General features: G+C 37.7%; 1 protein-coding gene across 1 annotated transcript in view; it reads right to left on the bottom strand.

Annotated features, from left to right (window-relative positions):
* SLC26A4 (solute carrier family 26 member 4) overlaps positions 1-25,201 on the bottom strand; it is a gene marked incomplete at both ends in the record, with an annotated part of 58,781 nt that extends 33,580 nt beyond the window's left edge. The window contains 5 exons of the mRNA XM_081287295.1: positions 9,764-9,928; positions 10,925-11,109; positions 13,077-13,187; positions 22,900-23,039; positions 25,038-25,201. Of these exons, the coding sequence (XP_081143421.1) occupies positions 9,764-9,928; positions 10,925-11,109; positions 13,077-13,187; positions 22,900-23,039; positions 25,038-25,201 (765 nt within the window). The remainder of the gene's footprint in view (positions 1-9,763; positions 9,929-10,924; positions 11,110-13,076; positions 13,188-22,899; positions 23,040-25,037) is intronic.
* Positions 25,202-25,667: the final 466 nt, after the last annotated feature.

Genomic DNA, 25,667 nt, shown 5'->3' with positions numbered 1-25,667 from the left:
AGACTAAGTTAATCAAAAGGGATAAAGAAGGTCATTATATACTGTTAAAAGGATCCATTCACCAGCAAGACATAACAATTATCAATACTTATGCACCAAATAATGGTGCTGCGACATTCATAAAACAAATTCTCCTCAAGTTCAAGAATCAAATAGACCACAACACAATAATTATGGGTGACTTCAACACACCTCTCTCACCATTGGACAGATCCTCCAAACAAAAGTTGAATAAAGAAACTATAGAACTCAATATCACAATCAATAACATAGACTTAACTGACATATATAGAATATATCAACCATCATCAAATGGATATACTTTTTTCTCAGCAGCACATGGATCCTTCTCAAAAATAGACCATATATTATGCCATAGGGCAACCCTCAGTAAATATAAAGGGGTGGAGATAATACCATGCATTTTATCTGATCATAATGGAATGAAACTGGAAATCAATGATAAAAGAAGGAAGGAAAAATCCTACATCACATGGAAAATGAACAATATGTTACTGAATGATCAGTGGGTTACAGAAGACATAAAGGAGGAAATCAAAAAATTCTTAGAGATAAATGAAAATACAGACACAACATATCGGAATCTATGGGACACAATGAAAGCAGTTTTAAGAGGAAAATTCATCGCCTGGTGGTCATTCCTCAAAAAAAGAAAAAACCAACAAATAAATGAGCTCACACTTCATCTCAAAGCCCTAGAAAAGGAAGAGCAAAACAACAGCAAATGTAGCAGAAGGCAAGAAATAATTAAAATCAGAGCGGAAATCAATGAAATTGAAACAAAAGAAACTATTGAAAAAATTAACAAAACTAAAAGTTAGTTCTTCGAAAAAATAAATAAGATCAACAGACCTTTAGCCATGCTAATGAAGAGAAGAAGAGAGAGAACTCAAATTACTAGCATATGGGATGAAAAAGGCAATATCACAACAGACACTTCTGAAATACAGAAGATAATTAGAAATTATTTTGAATCCTTATACTCCAATAAAATAGAAGATAGTGAAGACATCGATAAATTTCTTAAGTCATATGATTTGCCCAGACTGAGTCAGGAGGATACACACAATTTGAACAGACCAATATCAATGGATGAAATTGAAGAAGCCATCAAAAGACTACCAACCAAGAAAAGCCCAGGACCGGATGGGTATACAGCAGAGTTTTACAAAACCATTAAAGAAGAATTAATACCAATACTTTTCAAGTTATTTCAGGAAATAGAAAAAGAGGGAGCTCTTCCAAATTCATTCTATGAGGCCAACATCACCCTGATTCCAAAACCAGACAAAGACACCTCAAAGAAAGAAAACTACAGACCAATATCTCTAATGAACCTTGATGCAAAAATCCTCAATAAAATTCTGGCGAATCGAATACAAAAACACATCAAAAAAATTGTGTACCATGATCAAGTAGGATTCATCCCTGGGATGCAAGGATGGTTCAATATACGGAAATCAATAAATGTTATTCACCACATCAATAGACTTAAAGATAAGAACCATATGATCATCTCGATAGACGCAGAGAAAGCATTCGACAAAGTACAGCATCCCTTTATGTTCAAAACATCAGAAAAACTAGGGATAACAGGAACTTACCTTGACATTGTAAAAGCTATCTATGCTAAGCCTCAGGCTAGCATCATTCTGAATGGACAAAAGTTAAAGGCATTCCCTCTAAAATCTGGAACAAGACAGGGATGCCCTCTATCACCACTTCTATTCAATATAGTTCTCGAAACAATTAGACAGACGAAAGAAATTAAAGGCATAAAAATAGGAAAAGAAGAAATTAAATTATCACTATTTGCAGATGACATGATTCTATACCTAGAAGACCCAAAAGGGTCTACAAAGAAACTACTAGAACTAATAAATGAATTCAGCAAAGTGGCAGGATATAAAATCAACACGCATAAATCAAAGGCATTTCTGTATATCAGCGACAAAACTTCTGAAACGGAAATGAGGAAAAACACTCCATTCACAATATCCTCAAAAAAAAAATACTTGGGAATCAACCTAACAAAAGAGGTGAAAGATTTATACAATGAAAACTACAGAACCCTAAAGAGAGAAGTAGAAGAAGATCTTAGAAGATGGAAAAATATACCCTGTTCATGGATAGGCAGAACTAACATCACCAAAATGGCGATATTACCAAAAGTTCTCTATAGGTTTAATGCAATTTTTGCCAATCAAAATCCCAACGGCATTTCTTGTAGAAATAGATAAAGCAATCATGAAATTCATATGGAAAAATAAAAGACCCAGAATAGCAAAAGCAATTCTAAGCAGGAAGTGTGAATCAGGCGGTATAGCGATACCAGATTTCAAACTATATTACAGAGCAATAGTGACAAAAACAGCATGGTACTGGTACCAAAACAGGCGGGTGGACCAATGGTATAGAATAGAGGACACAGAGACTAATCCACAAAGTTACAACTATCTTATATTTGATAAAGGGGCTTAAAAGCATGTAATGGAGGAAGGATAGCATCTTCAACAAATGGTGTTGGGAAAACTGGAAATCCATATGCAACAAAATGAAACTGAATCCCTTTCTCTCACCATGCACAAAAGTTAACTCAAATGGATCAAGGAGCTTGATATTAAATCAGAGACTCTGCGTCTGATAGAAGAAAAAGTTGGCTCTGATCTACATATTGTGGGGTCGGGCTCCAAATTCCTTAATAGGACACCCATAGCTCAAGAGTTAATAACAAGAATCAACAAATGGGACTTACTTAAACTAAAAAGGTTTTTCTCAGCAAGAGAAACAATAAGAGAGGTAAATAGGGAGCCTACATCATGGGAACAAATTTTTACTCCTCACACTTCAGATAGAGCCCTAATATCCAGAGTATACAAAGAATTCAAAAAATTAAACAATAAGATAACAAATAACCCAATCAACAAATGGGCCAAGGACCTGAACAGACACTTCTCAGAGGAGGACACACAATCAATCAACAAGTACATGAAAAAATGCTCACCATCTCTAGCAGTCAGAGAAATGCAAATCAAAACCACCCTAAGATACCATCTCACTCCAGTAAGATTGGCAGCCACTATGAAGTCAAACAACAACAAGTGCTGGCGAGGATGTGGAGAAAAGGGTACACTTGTACATTGCTGGTGGGACTGCAAATTGGTGCAGCCAATTTGGAAAGCAGTATGGAGATTCCTGGGAAAGCTGGGAATGGAACTACCATTTGACCCAGCTATTGCCCTTCTTAGACTATTCCCTGAAGACCTTAAAAGAGCATGCTACAGGGATACTGCCACATGGATGTTCATAGCAGCACAATTCACAATAGGTAGACTGTGGAACCAACCCAGATGCCCTTCAATAGATGAATGGATAAAAAAATGTGGCATTTGTACACCATGGAGTACTATGCAGCAATAAAAAATGACAAAATCATGGAATTTGCAGGGAAATGGATGGCACTAAAGCAGATTATGCTTAGTGAAGCTAGCCAATCCCTAAAAAACAAATACCAAATGTCTTCTTTGATAATAATGAGAGCAACTATGAACAGAGCAGGGAGGAAGAGCAGGAAGAAAAGATTAACATTAAACAGAGACATGAGATGGGAGGGAAAGGGAGAGAAAAGGGAAATTGCATGGAAATGAAGGGAGACCCTCATTGCTATACAAAATTACATATAAGAGGTTGTGAGGGGAATGGGAAAATAAACAAGGAGAGAAATGAATTACAGTAGATGGGGTAGAGAGAGAAGATGGGAGGGGAGGGGAGGGGGGATAGTAGGGGATAGGAAAGGTAGCAGAATACAACAATTACTAATAGGGCATTATGTAAAATTGTGGATGTGTAACCGACATGATTCTGCAATCTGCATTTGGAGTAAAATTGGGGGTTCATAACCCACTTCAATCTAATGTATGAAATATGATATGTCAAGATCTTTGTAATGTTGTGAACAACCAATAAAAAAAAGAAATGTAAGTTTTGTTTTGTAAATAAGAAGTTTTGGGAACTGAGGGTATTCTTAAAGGAAATTAGCAAAGGAGTCTGCAGGAAAGAACACTAACATCTTTGTTATATTTGTCTTGTGTAAGTCACAACTTAAGAAGACATCCCTTAAATCTTTGAGATTTGTGATCTCTCAGTGAAGCTTACTTTTCTTTGAATAAATCTTTATATAAAGATAAAGGAATGGAACATCTTAGAGTTCACAACAGATACCTTGTTGATTTTTGTAGGTAAGTAAAATTCTTAAAATAATTATAATCTGGTAACCGTTATATAAAGAACACAAAGTCACTTAAGAATCATTTTGCGAGCAACCTCAACTCTGGAACACATTCAAGAGTGAGGGAATGAGGGAGTATTTTGCAAACAGAATACATTCCACCAAGAGCTTGGGTGGGAGTTCAAACATTGAGCTTGTAGGAAGCCTTTTGGACTTTCACTCAAAGAGGATTTTTGTTCTTATTTTAAACCCTGTACTCCTAGCAGGTACTGGGCTGTCTGCTTTCCAGAATCACTGAGAATTGCTGGAGGCAGATAGGCTGACAGAACAAGATTTAGCCAGCAGCCCCACGGTGGAAGAGAAAGGGAACTTTCAGGAGCAGAAGCAACAAGAGTTTTGGCCATCACACACAGGAGCCAACCGCCCTACTCCTTACACAGAGGCTTGAAGGCTGTCATTGCTGTTTGACTTTAGGAAATCAATTTTCTAATGAGGACCTTCATTAATTCATGAGCTAGGTATAATATTTTGATTAACTGTCTATATAATAAAGGTTGACTTTCCAACTCAGCATGGGAAAATTCCAACTTAAAAAACAAAACATTTGGACTAATTATCCTAACCACACAAATATTTTCACATTATAAAAATCAGTACAGAAGAGCTCAGGGGTAGACCCCTTGCTTAGCATGTGCAAGGCCTTGTGTTCAATCCACTACACCACCAAAAAAAAAAAAAAAATCACTATAGGATAGTCCCATTTAATCTAAGAGACACTTAGACCTTTGAATAAAAAGCACTTCTTGCAGGGTACAGTGGTACATGCCTGTAATCCCAGCTATTCGGAATGCAGAGGCAGAAAGATCACAAGTTCCAGGCCAGCCCAGGCAACTTAGCAAGACCCTGTCTCAAAAGAAAAAAAAAGGGGGCTGGGGATGTAGCTCAGTGCTAGAATGCCCCTGAGTTCAAGCCCTAGTACCACCACCAAAAACAAAAGAAAACAAAACAACTCTGTTGTGTCAAAAATGTAATATGAGCGGCAAAAATAAAAATCAGTTTATATTATACAATTGTTTCAGCAAAGCATATATATATTAGGTTTCCTACACACTAAGTAATCATTCAGGATTTCTTATGAAAAGTTCTACAGTAGAAACCTTAGTCTATATAGAAATAAAACTCAGGGCTGGGGTTGTGGCTCAGTGATAGAGCTCTCGCCTAGCACATGAGAGACCCTGGGTTCGATCCTCAGCACCACAAAAAAATAAATAAGTGAAATAAAAGTATTGTGTCCAAGTACAACTAAAATAAATAAATAAATATTTAAACAAACAAAAAAGAAATAAAAGTCAGCCATATAAACTGAAATAGTCAGGAAAAACAGTGGAATGAATCTGACATAACTTCCTATGTACATATATGAATATACCACAATGAATCTCAACATTATGTACATTCACAAGACTGGGATCCTAAATAGAATACGATACATTCCATGCTTGTATAAATATATCGAAATAGATCCTACTGCCATGTATAACTAAAAAGAATAAAATTAAAAATAAACAGAAATAGAATGTACTCAAAGAGAGAAGAGACACTCCAAGGATGTACTGAACAATAATGCTAATTGAGTTTTCTATAAAATACTAAAATTTGGATAAATATATGATCCTGTATTTTAGTCTAGAATTCTAACATAGTTCCAATCATGTTATTGACTTTTCAGTAATGTATAATATTTCACTATATTTCTTATGACTTTGGGGGAATTTTAGGACCATTTCATTTAGATAACTATTCTTGCCCAGCATTACCTAGGTGTAAAGCCATAGGGAAAAAATTACATCTGATCTTGTATATAATGAAATTTACTGGTTAACTTTGAAACTGAATTTATTTTAGTTTACCTTATCTCCATGAATATAACAAACCTTCATAATCACCTCTTGCCTTCAGGAACTTTCTGCTATCAGATATTTTGTGTATATGTATATTACCCTTTAGTATGACTTTATGCTTTATTAAGGGTGTAAATTTAACATACTGAAGTAAGTGACAAGTTTGATCAAGCTAAGCTATGGCTTTCAAAACTCAGCTTTGGACAGAACTTCAGTGCATTCTTCTTCCTCACCTTGAAGCAAGTAGCATGAATTTAGTAAGCAAACAAAGAGACAAATCATTCAAAGTGAATGGAGGAAAACAACCACTTTACTTTAGCTACATGGTAGCATTAGTATTATTAATTAATTAGTATTATTAACTCTGAATTGCTGCCAATATTTGGGTATAGAATGCTCACTTCTGCATTCTATATCCAAGCATCTCTGGCATTTGTGAACTAAAGGTTTTTCTTTCATTCCTAATAGTTCCTCCTTCAAATTTTTGTATTCATTACTTCTAGTTATCAGTACGTCTTTGAAGGACAGGCTGGAACAAACCAAAATACATTCTTACAATAAAAATATTTTAATTTGTACATGATGTTGTAATAAGTTAATCACATTCCAGGCAAAGTATTTTATAATAATCCTATAATCTTTCCTAGAAGAATCCACTATTGCTGAATTTATTGAAGGAGACTCTTATAAATGCTTACAATAGTAATGTCATAAGCATGGGTCCATTCAGGGACCAAGTGGCTCTTTGAACTTCATGCAATAATTTCTAGACCTGTTCATTCTTTTTTTTTCCCCCAGAATAGAATGCTTGCCGGGCATAGTGACACATGCCTGTAATCTCAGCTACTTGGAAAGCTGAGGCAGGAATATCTCAAGTTCAAACCAGCCTGGGCAATTTAGGAGGATCTTGTCTCATAAATACAATTTTTTAAAAGAGATTGGGATGTAGCTCAGTGATACAGCACTTCCATAGCATGCGTGAGGCCCTAGTTCAATTCCTAATACCACAGACTTTTCAGAATAGAAAGTTTATATTTACTATCAAATAGGGGTAATTGAAATCTTTCATCATACTTGACTGGCCTATAAGGAATTTCCTGCAAAATTCTACAACAGTAGGCTCATCAGTTATAAGAAATGTACCACTCCAGTGCAATATATGATGTTAATAGTGGGAAGGTTGGGGATGAACAGTGGGTATATGGGAACTCTATACTTTCTGCTCAATCTTTCTGTGAGCCTAAAGCTTCTCTGAAAAGTAAAGTCCATTAGAAAAAAACCCTATGGCACATGCTAAACTGAAACTTCAGGAATAATATTCAATAGGAAATAAGTGACACAATGATCATGTTTGGTTTTAAAATTATGTTTGACCTTGGTCTTACATGTCCATGTTGCTTTAGTCCCTGTGAAACTGGGACCATTAGCATCAAGTTTCTTCTTAAAATAGTCCTAAAAGATTATATGAATCATTTCTCCTGTTCTCCAGATGTCCAGCAATGGCCAGTATCCCTGGTCAAGGGCTGGCTTATGCCTCCCGTGATCTGAGTGGATGTAGGCCTAGCACTGTTCTCGGAAGGCGGTGAGCATAGTAAGAGATGTCTTGGTGGGTTTGTACTGGGAGTGAACAGTAACTGGCACATTTGGTAGCTATTCAATAAATCTTATTGCATAGGTCAATTGAATGGATGAAAATGAAGGAATAGATGAAGTGTTGATGGAGAAAGTGTGAAAGCAGCCAAAGATATGTGAGGGGCTGCAAAAGTGACAGAGCCTGTCTGAATAAGAAGTCTGAAGTTCTCAAAAAGAACTGAGGACTTAGAAAGGGGAAGAAAATAATTCTGAATCAGAAAGGAGGCTATACTAATAACATTTTCTCATAGGCTGGTTCTCTGGGAGGTAAATAGTAACCTCCATGAGGTCTATTCTTCCATGATAATGAAAATAATAAAAACAATAAACTGAGTTCTTAGTATATGCTAGATATTATTTTTAATGCCTCACCCAAATTTTCTTTTAAAATCCTCTGAGAGATAGATATTACTATACTCTGAGAGATAGATATTACTATCACTCCATTTTATAATTAAGGACATGAAAGTTTAGGGAAGTTAATTTTTTTTTTGTTTTTGTTTTTTTTTTGATTGATGGTATTTTTATTTGTTTGCTTATTTTGCAATACTGGGGATTGGACCCAGGGTAACCTAGCAATGAGATACACCACTGTTCTTGTAAAATTTTTTATTTTGAGACAAAGCCTCATTAAATTGATAGGACTAGCCTTGAACTTGGGGTCCTCTTGCCTCAGCCTCCCGAGTAGCTGGTATTACAGGCATGATCCACTACACCCAGCTAGGGAAATTCGTAGTAACATAACCAGTCTCATAGATAGGTGGTAGAAACAAGACTCCAACTCAGGTTTGTTGAAGTTTAAAGTCCATGATCTTAATCACTATGTTGTTCTCCATGATCTCAACCACTATGTTGTGGGTAATGAAAGGATTCAAACCCCACTGGTACCTTATTTTTGCATGGTATAATTCCCCTCAAGCTAGAGTGACATCATGTTACTATTATCACCCATTTTTTCAAGCATTAGTAACAGGCTTTATATAGAATATATATTTAGATCCAAGAACTTCTTCAAATCTAATTAGTGTGATCTATATCCTTCTTTTGCATCTCTTTTGCATGTTGAGTCATCATGAATTTAATGTTCCTTTTCATTTATAATTGCTGAAACATTTGCATTATGCATTTTATGGACTCTCATAATTAGAAAGGGCTAGAGAAATACATCACCAATCATTTCATTTTTAAAATAAGACAGAAAAGAAGCCTTGAAATAATAATTTCAAAATAACAACTTTTTAGTATTTGCTATGTGTTAGCCCCTGAACCAAGTGCTCCTCATCTGTTCTTTTGTGTGTGAGCCTGTGTAGTACTGGGTTTAACCCAGGGCCTCTGACATGCTAGGCAAGCACTCCACCACTGAGCTATGTCCCCACCCTTCTCTTTTATTCCTATTTAACAATCCAATCAGGTAGATACCATTAACAACCCTATTTTACAGAAAAGGAAACTGAGGCATGGTGAGTTGCTCATGGTAAGTAGCAGAGTCAGAATTTGAATCCAGGTCCATACAATTTTAAACCTGAACTTTCAGCCATTACCTTCCTTGATGTATTCAAGGTCATTTATCTTGTCATAGCAAAGCAGAGACTAGAGTTCCAGTCTATTGCACCCCAGAACTGTCTTTATTTCAGCATATTGCTTTCTTCACGAATGTTTTTAGGTACAGTAACATTTCAGAAACCATTCTGACCAGTTGAGAACAAGGATTTGCAAAATCTGCCTTCTTCGATGTTATTTCTAATTCTATTTCTTCTTTCAGAGAAAAATGTTTTCAGTGGTTACAAAAGTATATATGGGGACTGGGATTGTGGCTCAGTGGCAGAGTGCTTGCCTCATATGTATGAGGCACTGGGATTGATCCTCAGCACCACATACAAATAAATAAATAAATAAGTATGTATGGAAAACAGGTTATCCAGGCTCAAGTTAAATGGAGAAAGAACAGTGACCCATCCCCAGAATAAAAAGCAGCACTTACATAGATAATGGAGAGAACTCCGTTATAGTTTTTTGTTGAAACGTTGAGGACAATCTTTAGCTGCGAGACCAGTACCTGGAAGGCAGCAGCTGTTGTAAATCCTCCAACCAATGGATCTGCCAAGTACCTCACTATGAATCCAATCTGCAAACCTCCAAATACCAGCTAGGATGAGAAGAGAGTAAAAAGTTAAAATGTTTTCCTGAGAAGCTAGGTTTGTGGCACACACCTATAATCTCAGCAACTCAGGAGGCTGAGGCAGGAAGAGAATCATTAAGTTCAGGGCAAGCCTCAGCAACTTAACAAGACCCTATAAAACTTAGTGAGACACTGTCTCAAAATTTTTTAAAAAAGAAAAGGGTTGGGGATATGGCTCAGTGGTTAAGCACCCCTGAGTTCATTCCCCAGTATATAAAAAAAAAAGTCTGAGAAAAGAACCAGTTTTCTGGAAATATTGATAAATTAAGTTTAATATCAATCAAAACACCTTGAAATATAAACCTCAAAGTATTTCTGTGTATGTACTAAGAAAAGCAAACATCATGTAGATTTTTTCTGTGACTTCCAGGTCTCGTGGCTCCGCTCACCAGTATATATACTTTATTTCTCTCATCCTCAACTGAATCAGGCATTTTCATCTGCTTTTTTCCCCCCTTCTATCTCTACTTTTGATAGTAAGTAAATCTTAATAAGTGAGGTCTTGCAAACTATCTCAACATCTGGCTAAGACAATGTACTTGGAAAATAACTTTTGGGTCCCGGAAATTACTTTGTTTTCCTTTTAGATGAAACTTTATGTTCACATGTTTTGAAGTTACTTATTGCAAATAAGAATCACACAGTGGAGTTGGGGCTGGGGCTTAGTGGCAGAGTGCTTGCCTAGCATGTGTGAGGCACTGGGCTGGATCCTTAACACTTCATAAAAATAAATAAATAAAACAATTATTTAAAAAAAAGAGAGGGGTGGGGCGGCTGGGGTTGTGGCTCAGCAGTGGAGTGCTTTCCTAGCATGTGCGAGGCCTTGGGTTTGATCCTCAGCATCACAAATAATTAAATAAATGAAATAAAGGTATTGTGTCAACTACAACTAAAAAAAAATATAAAAAAAAAGAGAGGGAGAGAGAATCACACCAATCTATATTTTACTTGTATGACCATTACCTGTATGATTCCAACCAAAAGGGTAAGGGTGCTTGCAATCATTACTCTTGCAGTATCTCTGGCTGTTGTATCTAGCATGGTAGTATTCAAGGTACTTCCATTATTGCTGGACATGAGAAATTGTTCGTCGGGGGCCATACTTAGAACAACAGATCCCACCATTAAACTGACCACAGGGAAAGGTCCTGGGGAAAAAGTCTCTTATCATTAATCAGTTATTAATCACAAATATTTAGACTCAACACGTCTATGTAGGATTATAAAAATGAAATAATTAGCTGTGGCTAGGAAAATATTGCTTATTCACAAAAGAAGTTGAGAAGTAGATATCTCAAGTCATTCATGATCCAGAAATGGCCACCAGACATGTCAGTAAGTGATCATGATACCCATTCAGGATGCTTTGTGAATACATAGGAAAAGTGTTTAGCTAATTCTGTGTGTGATCCTCTTGTACATGGGGGATGAAAGTTGGGGTGGGAGTTGTCAATTAAAGCTTTCCAGACAAAGGCATCATATAAATTGAATTCTTACTTGTTCCACCTAATTGTTAATCCATAAAATAATATTAACTTCCTCATGTGTCCAGTATCCTGATCTCTGAATCCAAGTGCCTTGATCAATATCACAGGGTCCAAATTGGCAAAGGAAGTATGTAGTTTCTCTTTCTGTCTTTGCAAGATAAATTATTTTTTCATGTCAAATGCCAGTCTGTAAGATTGTAAGTTTAAAAAAGCTCTGATTTCTCAAGGGTTATGTTTTCTCTTATATGTGGAAGCTAGAGAAGAAAAAGGAAAAGAAAGTTGGAGTGGGGATCTAATTAAAATCAAAGGGAGATCAGTAGACTAGAGAAAGGAACTACTGGGAGGAAGAAGGGGAGGAACATGGGAAGTACTGGAAAATGATATTGGCCAAATTATATTGTTACATTGTGTGCATGTACCAATATGTAACAACAAATCCCTCCATTGTGTGCAACTACAATACACCCATTAAAAATGTGGGAGAAAAAACCTGATTTCTTCCAGGACGTGTTCCATTCACTACTGATATTTATACCCAAGATGATCCTATTATTTGACCAACAAAGGGATTTGTTGTTGGGAGAACTCAGTACCTAAACCCAGTAACATGGAATGTCTAAATGTAGAGAACACTGAGGAAAAAATAAACTCTTTTTTAAAAATGTTCCTTGCATTTGACACTGATGGATCTCCAAGATGAGAAAGTTCTTTCATTTAATAACCTCTTTCTGGTATCCTCCAGACAAGGCAATGAACTAGATAATGGAAGAGATACAACTAAACACAGGGACATGGGTGGTAGGTAGAGTAGATGGTTATATTTGTTTCAAGAGGATCATCCAGGTAGACATGTCTAGCCAACAGATGGATACAGGAACAAAACTATCTTTAGTGTAAATGTCAAATTTGCACGAAATAGCATTAAAACATTCATTTACTAGAACATTCTAACAAAAGAGAACTTAAATTTTAGAAATGGCAGGAAAACCTTTTATGAGCCTTGCCAAGAAGAAAAATCAAGCTTGGTTTCTACATTTTTTGGCAAGATTTTGCTAGTCTTCCAATTTTAGTAACTTAAAAATCAGTATGCTCTTTAATTTAATGAATATGTATTTGATGAGTATAATTTAATAAATGCTAAGTTAATCTAGTAAAATACTGATTCAAAGACCTTGCGAAGATTTGTTACCTTGTCATTTTATATTTGGGAGAACAATTTCTAAATATAGAGTCAAATTTATTACATTTTTAAAATCAAAACATACTAAGATCTAAAGGCAGGATTTTTCAGTCTTTCAAATTTATCCTCTTAATTTTAAAAAGGTATGTATACAGTTAACTAATATCATTGACTAGGAAGAGTAGACAAAGCATCAAAGCCTGATTTCCTTGGAAAGTATTAACAAAGATAAAGAAGACTGATGCATATAATATAGCTAAACACTTTGAACATGAATGAAGACAATTATAAAATATGCTTATATTTACCAACTGAGGGGCTGTGGTTGTAACTCAGTGGTAGAGTTCTTGCTTAGCAAGTATGAGGCACTGGGTTTGATCCTCAGCACCACATAAAGATAAATAAATAAAATAAAGGTATTGTGTCCATTATTAAAAAAAAAATTTACCAACTGAAATGTGTCTTGATGTTCCAAAGATGAAGTATGTCAGGATAGGAAAAAAAGCAGAGTAGAGGCCATATCCAATAGGAACTGCAGCCAGCAAAGCATATGCCATTCCTGAAATTACATTCAAAGTGATTAAATTCACAAACAAAAGTTACAGTATATTTAGATATGTAAGACTTTTCATTGATGCTCTCAATTTTGGGGTTCAAAACATCAGCCTGTCCTGAGTGGTTTCTTTACTTGCATATAGACTGTGCCTAGGCTACCATGCAGCATACGATTTAAATCAGAATAATGATTTCATCTATGTGCCTTACCTGCTCAAATGAACAGACTTGATCAGTATTTCCATCATTGACTGATCATATCAAGTCAGATATTGACTAAGAACTTAGTAAATTCAGGGCTGGGGCTGTAGCTCAGTGGTAGAACACTTGCCTAGCACATGTGAGGCACTGGGTTCGGTCCTCAGCACCACATGAAAATAAATAAATCAAATAAAGGCATCTACAACTAAAAAAAAAATTAAGAAAAAAAAATCTTAGTATATTTAATGAAGGATCAGACCAGTTTTTGCATGTGGACAATTTTGTCTGAGTTCATTCACTGTCCCTCCATGTTCAGTCACTGTTGCATTTACCCTTCTCTTTTCTTTTTGGGGAGCAGATGTTAGATACAAAGCAAAACCAAAAAAAAAAAAAAAAGACAATTGTACTTAGCAGCAGGCAAGATAACTCTATCCTGGTAAGGGAAAACAATTCCACCAGTAGGCTATGCCAGCAGCCTGTGGGCCCACAAATGTTAAGCTATAGAGAAATCAACATTTCGGTGTATATGAGGGTTGGAAGAGGATCATGACACATTCTTTTTCTTGGTTAAATACTTAGGCAGTCAGTATAGCTTAATCCATAGTACCTCCCCACCCTTCAGTCTCAACAAGAGAGAGTCAAGTCTTTTGACCCTGAGTTGTTAGTAAAGGACTATAACAATTTTTTTTTTTAACAGTAATAGCAACCCAACCCAAATGATCTGGCCAACAGGCACTCAAACTATTTTCTGAATGAATATCTTCAAATAGGAAATGGCTAGTTAAATTATACTTCATCTATGGTATTTCTAAGTTGTTGATTTTGGGGGTGGGGTGGGCAGGGGGAATGCATGTAATTCCATGAGATGTAATTGATGTGATGTATAGCAGGACATGGAAAACTGTGAAGTAAATTTTTTTATAAAGTGAGAAAAATAAAGATTAAAAACTGATAGTGAAGGCATGTTCCCACTCTTATTAAATTATTTGTTTAAAATATATATTTTAATATAAATTCAGATATGCAAAAAGATAATGAATATTAAAACACTCATGTATCTATAATCTAGCTTAAGAAATGTTATTGACAGTACCACTGAACCTCTCTGTATCCTCTTCCTCAATCACATTCCCTTTTCTCCCTCCATCCTCAAAAGGCAAACATTATCCTGAATCTGGTGCTTATTAGTCCCGGGCATTTTGTATACTCTTATATAGATATGCATTTTTGTGTTTAGTACAATAGTTACTAACATATGAATGGGTTATATGGTAGGATCAGAAAAGACTTCCAGTTTATAGAAGTGATTTTTTTTCATGTTCCTTATATATATATTTTCTAGTTTTCTACATAAGTATTCATTCATTCAACAACTATTGATTATACACATATCAGGTATGGTACTACTGAGGTCTCTGCCTTGTGGAATTTGCATTCTAGAAAAATATGTATTATTGGTGTAATCGTTTTAATAGGTAAATTACAATAAGGAGTTACAACAACCAATAGTTCTAGGAACATGGATTTAGAATAAAAAGATGACTCCTCAAAAGGAAGACAATAAAGGAAGGAGGAGGGAATTAAAGCACAACCTGTTTCTAATGGACATTCTTCAAGTTCTTCTCAAAGTGTTTCATTTCCCTAAACTGGGCTCTGTAGTTTAAAATATATATATATATATATATATTTGTAGTTGGACACAATACCTTTTATTTTATTTATTTATTTATTATGTGGTGCTGAGAATTGAACCCAGCGCCTTGCACATGCTAGGTGAGTGCTCTACCACTGAGCCACAACCCCAGCCCTCTGTAGTTTTTAGTATGCCTGGAAAAATGGGGACTTTTTCAATATCTGTTTAGAAACACCTGCTACTCAAGTATATTGCAATCATCTTTATTACAAAGGAACTTGGTACAATAACTTTTAAAAGTATTCAGTTTGTAAAGAAACCTAAGCCATTAATTTAAATTATGAAATCTCTTTGTTGGTCCTATGATGTGTAGGATGGTGGTATCAACTGCTAAAGCAGGTGCTACTAAACATTTGGAAACACCCAAAAGGCAAGTCCTCCCACTATGTGAGGACACAGTGGTCCCTCACCAGAAACTACAGGGGCCCTCATGTTAGACTTCTTACCTACTACAGGGGCCCTCATGTTAGACTTCTTACCCTCAAGAACTACAAGAAACAAATTCCTACGTTTATTAAATAAGTAAATGTCAAAGATAGAAAGTAGATAGCAAAGGAGGGTCCAAAATTGCATATTAGAAGCACATAGCACAGCTGGACCTGATGGTGCATGCCTATAATCCCAGAACTCAGGAGGTTGGGACAGGAGGATCACAAGTTCAAAGCCATCCTCAGCAAAAAGCTATCCTCAGCAAAAGCAAGGTGCTAAGCAACTCAGTGAGACCCTGTCTCCAAATAAAATGCAAAATAGGGCTGGGGATGTGGCTCAGTGGTCAAGTACCTCCGAGTTCAATCCTCAGTACCCATTCCCCAAAAGAAGCATCTAGCACTTGCCCAATTCACCTGGGTTAAATCTCTAGGAGTGTGTGCGTGCACACACACACACACACACACACACACACACAACAACAACAACAACAACTGAACTGCAAGGCATAAGGGAACAAAAGTTTACCCTTCAAAACTGTGGTTTGGAGAGCCAGCTGTAAGAGTCCAGGGGAATAAGCAGCTATGTGTGATTTCACTTGGGAGCTAAGTCACACTAAGTAGAATCACGAGCAGTACATTGTGAGGGGACTGCCCACCGCTTTCCCCACAATAGATATTTGTGATTATATAGCTTCTTCCTGCACCAGTATACACTACTTATTTCTTGGCTCACCTCCCATGGTCCAGAAGAGGCAGCAGAGGCCATTTACTCTGTCACCTTTGTTTATTCCTAAGCTTTTTGAATTCTGGATATTAATCCTCTGTCAGAAGAACCCCAGATAGACATAACCAGAAAAGAATGTCTCCATAAGATATAGTTAAACAAAGTACAAAACAAATACATAATATTAAAAGCTGCAAAAGAGAAGCATAAAGTCACATTTAAAGGCAGACCCATCAGAATTAATTTCTCTGTAGAAACTCAAAAGTCCAGGAGAGCATGGAATGATGTACCAAGAAGATATAATGATTATAAATATAGAGAGATATATGCTGAATCAGAGAATCCAATGTTATAAAACAAAAACTACTAGACATAAAGGGAGAGATGGGCCACAATGAAATAATAGTTGGTGACTTCAAAACTTCACATCATCAACAGAACATCCAGATTAATAAAAGAAAAAGAAAAAAAATCAACAAAGAAACATTGAGTTACGGATCAAATGGAATTAAGAGATATCTATAGAATATCCCATCCAATAGCTGTGGGATACACATTCTTTTCATAAGCACATGGAACTTTTCCTAGAATAGATTAGATATTAGAACATAAAATAAGTCATAATATTTTTTTAAAAAATTGGAATAACTTCTTGCATATTATCAGATGATAATGGAATGCAACTATAAATCAACAGCAAGACAAACTCCAGAAATTATACAAACACATGAATAATTTAAAATACACTTTGAATGAACAATAGGTTATTGAAGAACTTGGGGAGGGGTGGAATTAAAAATTCCTAGAATAAAATGAAAATGGAAACTCAATCTACCAGAAACTATGGTATACAGTGAAAGCAGTACTAGTAATGAAGTTTATATCTATGATTGCCTACATTAAAGAGAGAGAGAGAGAGAGAGAGAGAGAGAGAGAGAGATATCTCAAATAATAACCTAATGATGTATCTCAAAGTCTTAGAAAAACAAGGGAAAACTAAACCCAAAACTAGAAGAAGGGAAAAATAGTATAGATCAGGCAGAAATAAATGAAAAGAGACTAAAAGAACAATACAAAGAATCAATGAAACAAAGGTGGATTTTTAAAATTTGTTTTTTGTGGTATTGGGGATTGAACTCAGGGTCTCAATGTTAGGCAAGTTCTCTTCCAAAGAGCAACACCCCCAGAAGAACTAATGAACAAATTCAGCAAAGAAGCAGAATGCAAAATCAACATTAAAAAATCAGTAGCTTTTCTATATTCCAATAATGAACTCACTGAGAAACAGGAAAGCAATCTGATTTACAATAGCCTCAAAAGAAAAACAAAAACCCAAAGAGTAGTAAACTTAACCAAAGAGGCAAAAGATCTCTACAAGGAAATGGTACTGGGGAAAGTGGATATCCACATGTAGAAGATTGAAACTTGACCTTTATCTATCAACTTGTACAAAAATCAAATCATAATGGACCAAAGAGACCTCAATGTAAGACCTGAAACTTTGAAACTGCTAGAAGAAAACTTACAGGAAACATTTAAAGATATTGGCACAGGAATAATTTCCTGAATAGAACTCCAATAGCTCAGGTAACAAAAGCAAGAACTGACAAATGGAGATTACATCAAATTAAAAACTTCTTCATTGCAAAGGAAACAATCTACAGAGTAAAAGAGAACCTACGATTGGGCAAACAACTTTGCCAACTATTCTTCTGACAGAGGATTAATATTCAGAACTCAAAATCGTAACAACCTAAGAACAAATAATCCAATAGTAGAAGCGAAGGTGGGAGTGAGGTGAGCCTCTGTAGTCAGGCTGAACGGCCTCTGCTACCTCTGCCAAACCATGGGAGGTGAGCCAAGAAGTCAGACCACTCAGGACACAGAGGTGGTGAGGTGGTGGTGTGGGCAGCCGTCAGGGACTGAGTGTGGGGAGCCTGCTGGCTGCTGGCCTGGCCTGGCCAAACTGGAATTGCTATTCTTGGCCACCGCAGGGCAGTCCACACTGTCTTCTGGAATCCTTATCACACAGGAAGAACATTTTCCTGACATTTAGGTGCTTTTATATTCATCTCAAAACACATCCTGAACTCAGGGCCTGGCAGGTATTCTTACGTTGTCTTCTATAGTAGGTAGTCCTGCTTCTCTCATCCAGCCACTTTCCCTGTTGAAACATGGATATCTTTCTACACATTACCTCCATGGTTTGGAATGGAAAAGACTGCTTTTCTTTTGTTCCACCTTTCAGATTCAATACAGAAAGAAGCCCTTTGGATGCAGTTATCCTTCATCAGGAAGGAAAAAAAAAGTAAGCAACTGATAATGGGTCATCTTCTGCAGTTTGCTAATTATTGAGAAATTATTCTGCAAGCTGAAGGCTGATGTTTAATTTGAAATAGGTGCTTAGGATGTGGTACTGCCTGGAGAGCCAATTCCTCAGGAATTGTGCTTTTCTCTCAGACAACTTCTAAAACCTCCCCTACTTTCCTCAATAAGACCATTTCTCTCTTCACCAGAGTAGAAGAGGCACATCTTACCTTTTCATTGAAAACATGGAATCCAGGAGAGATGCTCCCAGGTTGCTTTTCATCGGAATTTCAAGCCTCTCTGAATCTGTACACTTTGAACCAACTATCTTCCTTTGAAATGGAGGAAATCTCCTCCTTCTCCTTAAAGAGTAATATTCCCACTTCTGTCCAGCAACCTATCCATATTTGCCTCCTTCTCATGAATTTGCTTCTAGAAATTTCTCCTTTACTTCTTGAATCACAGATCTCTTTCTTTCTATGAGGTTATTCCTTCCAATTCACAAATAAATTCTAGTAGCTCTTGTATTAAAAGGAAAGCAGATCTGTCCTTCACTCCACCTGTATTCTTTATCTCCCTCCAATTCACAGCAAAACTTGCTAAAAGCAGTCCTGAATTTCCATGGGAAGCTTTATCCTTTTTTGTTTTAAACTTTTCTCTTTCCTTCTGGTTCCTCATTCCTTTGATTGTATCTTTTTCTCCAGCTTTCTGAGTCCAACTTCCTCAAGTGGTTTCTTATCCCTTCTCATTTTCCTGACCTCTAAGTACACCAGCCCTCTTCTCCCCATCAGCCCTTCTTTCCTAAGTAATTGCAGACATTTCCATTCCTTTAATTCCGCCCCCCCCACCGCCTTTTTTTAAGGTACCAGGAAGTGAACCCAGGGCCTTGTGCATGCTACATAAGTGTTTTACCACTAAGCTACATTCCCAGCCTGTCCTGACACCTGTTCCTTTAAATATCACCTCTAAAGTGATGTCACATTCAGCCCAGGCCTCAACTTTGATCTTTATACTTGTAAGAGTTCCAACTTCTGTTTGGAATCTCTATTTAGATGTCTCGTGTGCATCTCAAACCTAGACCATCCAAAAGGAAACCCTTGGTTTGTCATTCCAAACCTGCTTCACAGCCAGTTTTTGTATGTATTGGTATGTATTCTACCACTGGGCTACATCCCCAGCCCTTTTTAAAATTTCATTGAATCAGAGTCTCCCTAAGTTGCCAAGACTGGCTTTGAAGTTGTGATTCTCCTGAGTAGCTGGGATGACCACCAAGCCTGGCTCAGTCTTTGCCTTTTTGTTTGTTTGTTTGTTTTCTGTACTGAGGATTGAACTCTGGGGCACTCAACCACTGAGCCACATACCCCAGCCCTATTTTGTATTTTTTTTTCTTTTTTTTATTGGTTGTTCAAAACATTACAAAGCTCTTGACACATCATATTTCATACATTAGATTTTATTTAGAGACAGCAACTCATGTTCACTGAGGCTAGCTTTGAATTTGCCATTCTTTGGCCTCAGCCTCCTGAGCCGCAGGGATTATAGGCATGAGCCACTGCTCCTGGCAATCTTTGCCATTTTAATAAATGACATAACCATCCACCCAGTTGCACAAGTCAACAACCAAGGAGTTGTCAGTGGTTTTTATATGCACTTATCAGTTAGACTGGTGAGTTCTTGCTGCAAAAAAATACTTCAGATGTTGCAGATCTCACCATGTTCTGCTTGATCTGGTTCAAGCCGAATCACCTATCCTAAGGGCTGGGTTTGGGGTGAAGCAAGTGAGGAGCCTAGGGCACAATATTTAAGGAGGCTCCCTGGGAGTGAATGACCCTCTTGCCTGGCCCTAAACCCTGGCCTTCCTAACCTTATCTCATCATTACCCACCCTCCCTAGCTGTACTCCACCTAGACCAGAATTTTTCCTGCTCCTCCCAGATCTAGCCCAGGCCCTGGAAAGAACTAAGCACTTTTTGCCTTCATGGATTTTGCATCTTTACCTGGTGCCCTCTTCCTCCTACTCAGCACCTGGCTGCCTCCTTCTCTTCTTCTGGTCTCTGTCTATAATTCTACTTCTTCAACTTGGCCTTTTTTGACCATTGTATCTAAAATAGACCTTTCCTCCCAAATTAATTCCTATTTTTGGCATTTCAACTCCACCAAAATGGTTGTCACAATCTATAAAATATTTTTTATTTATACACTTAATTATTTAATTCCCAGAACTACCACTAGAAAGGAGCTCCATGAGGTCAGTACCCGTACCTGTTAATAAATCACTGAATCTCATGGCTCAATACCTGGCATACAGAATTAGTCTACAAATATTGATTACACAAATGAATAATAAACAAATATATGAATGAGCCAGACTACCCTCCCAGAAAGTTATCTTATAAAGATAATGTTTCTGGAAAAACCACATATAAAGTAAAGAACATACAATGTACAAGTTAAGATCTTAGAAATTAGACTCTGAATTCAAATTCAGCTCTACCACTTGCAGCTCCCTGAACTTGGGGAAGATTTAATAGATTTCTCATCTATTGAAAAAGGAGATGATAATAGTACCTACCTTGCAGGGTTGGTGTGAGGATTAAATGAGATAACTAGGCAAAGTCCTTTGTATAGTTTCTAATACATACTAAATAAAATTAATCCATAGACTAAATACTTGTCTATGAAAACTCAGGAGACCTGGAGCTTGAACTACTATTTTCATATATAAAGACAATTAGTTATCAACAATTCAATCCTCTTCACTAAATATTTATAGGGCCATCTATTATATACCAATTTCTATGCTAGGCAAACATGAACTGCTAACCAACTGCTAAGCAAACATGAACTAGACATGCATGGTTCCTGTTCCCAGGAGCACTGGATGTTGCTTTGTCACAGTCATTAGAGCCAGCTGCATAGAGCAATGCCCCATTCTGTTCTCCCTCCTATGGCTTTGGGAGTGAGACCCCACATTGGGACCAATAGAACATTCTCCCCTGTGGGAATCTACCTGGCCTGCTCTGAATAATCTGGAGTGCTCCATAACCAAATTTTAACTCAACACAATATTGTTTACCATGTATTACTAACTTCAAAGTAGTCTGTTTTCAAGCCACCTTTCTACACACAGCCATACCCTCCACTACTTCCCATCAGCTGAGACTCAGACTTAACCTTCAGGGAAACAGCTTTGAGAACTCAAGTTCCAGGAAGCCATTCCCAATCCCCTGATTGGGTTGTGGGCTCCTCGATGGCACCCCATTAGCAGGCAATGTTGCCTCTGCCACAGCCTTTAGCACACTAAATTGTGAGCCTCCACTTCTCCACTAAACTATGAACCCCTTGAAAACAGGTGGCACATCTTATTCTTGTCAGTGTACATCCTAGGTGATCCATAAAATTATAATAAATAATGAGACTTCTTTTCCATGACTTGGAGGCTTTGAGGGATTGGACAGGGTAGTGGTGCCAGTAGTACTGAAACAAGATCGTGAGGATGAGGGGCAGAGGAGAATATCTATACTGTTACACACAAACTATGCAACAGATTTCTAAAATGCTTATGGAAATATTATGGAATAAATCAAGTTCCAAAATAAAACAAAAAAATCTCACCTGTGTTGGAACATTTTTCCAGAAGATTAAAATAAGAGGATGGATAAAAGGGGGGTGGAATACTCATGTATGTCCAAGCTAAGACACTTTGTTTTTAATTTCCTTTAAACCAATTTTCACACTACAGGTGAACATCCATGTGTAAAATGTATAATAATTTAATGAGCTAAAATAATAATTTTTAAAAACCAGACTAGAATAGGACATATTAGAAGGTATTAATACAGTGAGAATAAACATTGTTTCACAAAAATTTAATGATGTTTATATAGATTCTGATATAATGCATATTTATTACTATAAGTTGTGGTTTATAGGGGCTGGGATGGTGGCTCAGCGGTAGAGTGCTCACCTAGCACATGTGAGGACCTGGGTTTGATCCTCAGTACCACATAAAAATAAATAAACAAAATAAAGATATTGTGTTCAACTACAACTAAAAAAAATAAATAAATATTTTAAAATGTTGTGGTTTATAAATGTGGAAAGCCACTGTTTGGTATATGCTTCTAAGTTGGAGCCACACAACTAGAGAAGCTATAGCATTTCCCAGGAAAAGAACTCAATGGAAGAGGAGAAAAGAGGTGAATCTTCCCACTGAGGGACTCTAGAGGAAAGATGTAGGCCTTGAAGAGGGAGTAAGCATTTGGTACAGAGCCATGGTACAAGGAGTGGGGCCAGGCCATTGTGGACTACAGCAGGAGACAGTATCTCTCAACTACTTGAGACCCAGCCCACCAACATCTTACCTTGCAGTGTACCCACAAGTCCAGTACTAACTCCTGAAATGATATCACTGAGCAGCCATTCCTTGATTCGGTATTTGGGGAGCCAGTCCAAGATGGGCAAGAGAGACTTTAGCACACCAAAAGCTCTCTTTCTTGAACAACTGTCAAAAAATGAGAAAGCTGGATTTCCAATTCAATTTCAGTCATAACCAATTATAAATCCTAGAATTATAGAATGAACTCCTCTGATGTTTATAACCATTTAGAAAAATAATTTATGGAAAATACTAGCACTGGAGAGCTACCACGATTTTGCCAAGAATTGTAGCTATCCTTTTAAGTGCACTGTACTAGGAAACACAGGATTAAATGTCCCCTCCTCTCCTCCACCTTTTTAATCCTGTGAGAAAATATCCCTACACAAGAACCCATTTTCTGGTCCAGCCAAAAAGGGATCAATGTGGAGTCTCTAAGTGGAGATTAATTTTTAGACTTCTAACCTAGGTACCGCCTTCTTTTCTTTAAACAAAAATAAACACACTGAATATTTTGGCAATACAAGCTTGGAGTCAGTTAAGAAAACCTTAACATAATAAATGTATACCTTGTAGCAACTTTAAATTCAACAACCTACACACATAAGAGGAAAAATATCAACAATAATAGGTAAACATTTGACTCATAATAGAAAATTGTGTTTTTAAAAATTATAACATTTATGAAACAATTGGAAATGTTTAATGCTGAGCCAATGTTTTTATGTTAAGGAATTGGTTTTAGGTAGATAACAATATGTGGATATATAGAAAGAATATATATATATATATATATATATATATATTATACATTACATATAAGTTATACATATATATTTTATATATAATTTTATGCATTTTTTTTCATTCTGGAAAATGAACCCAGAGGGGCACAAGCCAAACCCAGACAGGGCCTTCCTAAATTACTGAAGCTGACCTCAAACTTGTGATCTTCCTGTGTCAGACTCCCAAGTCTCTGGGATTACTGGACTGGGACACCACACCTGGCTTGTGGTTATATTTTTAAAGAGTTATTAGAGGTACATACTAAAAGATATATACAGTGGGCCCTCCTTTTCCATGCATTCTGAGTCAACCACAGATCAAAAATCAGGGGGAAAAATTGTGTCTATATTGAACATATGTAGATTCTTACTTCCTAAGTAGCACACTATAACAACCATTTACACAGCATTTACATATGTCGGTATAACAAGTAATTTATATATATTATAGCCATTTTATATAAGGGACTTGAGCATCCTTAGATTTTGGTATCTTCCAGATTCCTGGAGCCAATCTCCTATGGATGTCAGGGTAGAACTGTAACTGAAAAAGATACTACGTGGGATTTCCTTCAAAATATTGGAGGGGTAAGGGAATTGTTGTAGGTAAAATAAGATTAACTGAGTTGGTCATTGTTGAAGCTAGGTGATGAGTAAAAACTTCGCAGGGGGGATTATTATACCTTTCCATATAATTTAAGTGTTGCGTAATAAAAGGGTAAAACAAAAAGAAAAGAAAATTTTGCAATTAGTTGACTGTTTTCTAAGTTCTTCATGTTTGGATTTTCTAATTCTGTGTGGCACATTTGGGCTTAGAGACAAGGTGGTTCTCTGTAGGGGTCCCCCCTGTCTCCTGGTGAAGTAATTGGAGTACACCACTTGGAGCTGTTTTCTTTCATCCAGGTCTCTAACTAAATGGTATCAAGCCCGCATTCTCTTGAGGGTTTCAAGGACTCCTGGCCTGGTGGTGGGTTTATCCACCATTTCCTTTAAATGAGCCGTTTTCTTCCCTTCTTTCCTCATGCTTCCTTCAAAAGAAGGCAACACAGAGACCCACAGTACCTCAAGGTACACTCCAGGTTTCATCAAGAAAAAAGAGATGGGGCTCCGGGAATCCACTCCCTCCGAAGGCGAGTTTCCCCAGGCAAGAGTTACAGTGATTCCTGGCGGGAGACTGATGGAGCCACCGTCGGACAAGGGAAGGTGGCATTGTGGTGGTGAGACTCAGAATCAAGTCTCTCAGAGAAGCGCCGGGCAGTGCCGCGGGTAGGGCGGGAGTCCCCCACCCCGCACACCCAGACGCCCCGCTCCACTTCTCTCCACGCCTCTGGCCAACTACCTGCAGCTCTTGGCCAGGCTCTCCCGCAGAGTCCTGCGCTCCTGCAGGCGCCGCTCGTGCTGTTGCTGGAAGGCGAGCTCGTTGTAGACCGGCCGCGACACCACGTAGCTGCAGCTGTACTCTGGTAGCTGCCGCGGATCCGACCTGCTGCCCGGCGCTGCCATGACCTGCGAACCCGAGGACAACCAAGAGGGAGGAGAAGCGGCAAGGGAGGACAATCGGAGTTGAAGAGCAAGAAACAGGCTGTTAGCATCTGTTAGCTGCCTCTGGGCGCCACCTGTTGTGGCTGACCGTGGCGAGCCTGGTCTGCGTCCTGCAGCCCTCCGCGCCAGTGACACGCAGTTCCACGGCACACACGGCCAACCTGGAGTGGGGCACCTGAGCACCTTCGTGTCCCGTGGCCTGCACCTACTGCCGGGGACTGCCCCACTCTGAAGAGAGGGATCCTTATTCTGAGGGCTTCCAGATTTGGAACAAGTCGCCGCCTCGGGCAGCTGGGGCGCTGTCCGCGTCCTGAAATCTCTACAAACCACCCTTCGGATAGGGGCCTCAAGAGCTTGCCAGGGGAAAAGCGCCCTCCCTTCCTGTACCAGACCCAGGGCACTGTTCCAGGCACGTAGTGGGAGGGCT

The sequence above is a fragment of the Spermophilus citellus genome, assembly GCF_964194105.1.
Source record: "Spermophilus citellus genome assembly, chromosome: 3".
In the NCBI taxonomy this organism is placed as follows: domain Eukaryota; kingdom Metazoa; phylum Chordata; class Mammalia; order Rodentia; family Sciuridae; genus Spermophilus; species Spermophilus citellus.
The sequence above is the reverse complement of the archived record's forward strand: the minus strand, read 5'-3'. Positions and strand labels throughout refer to the sequence as shown.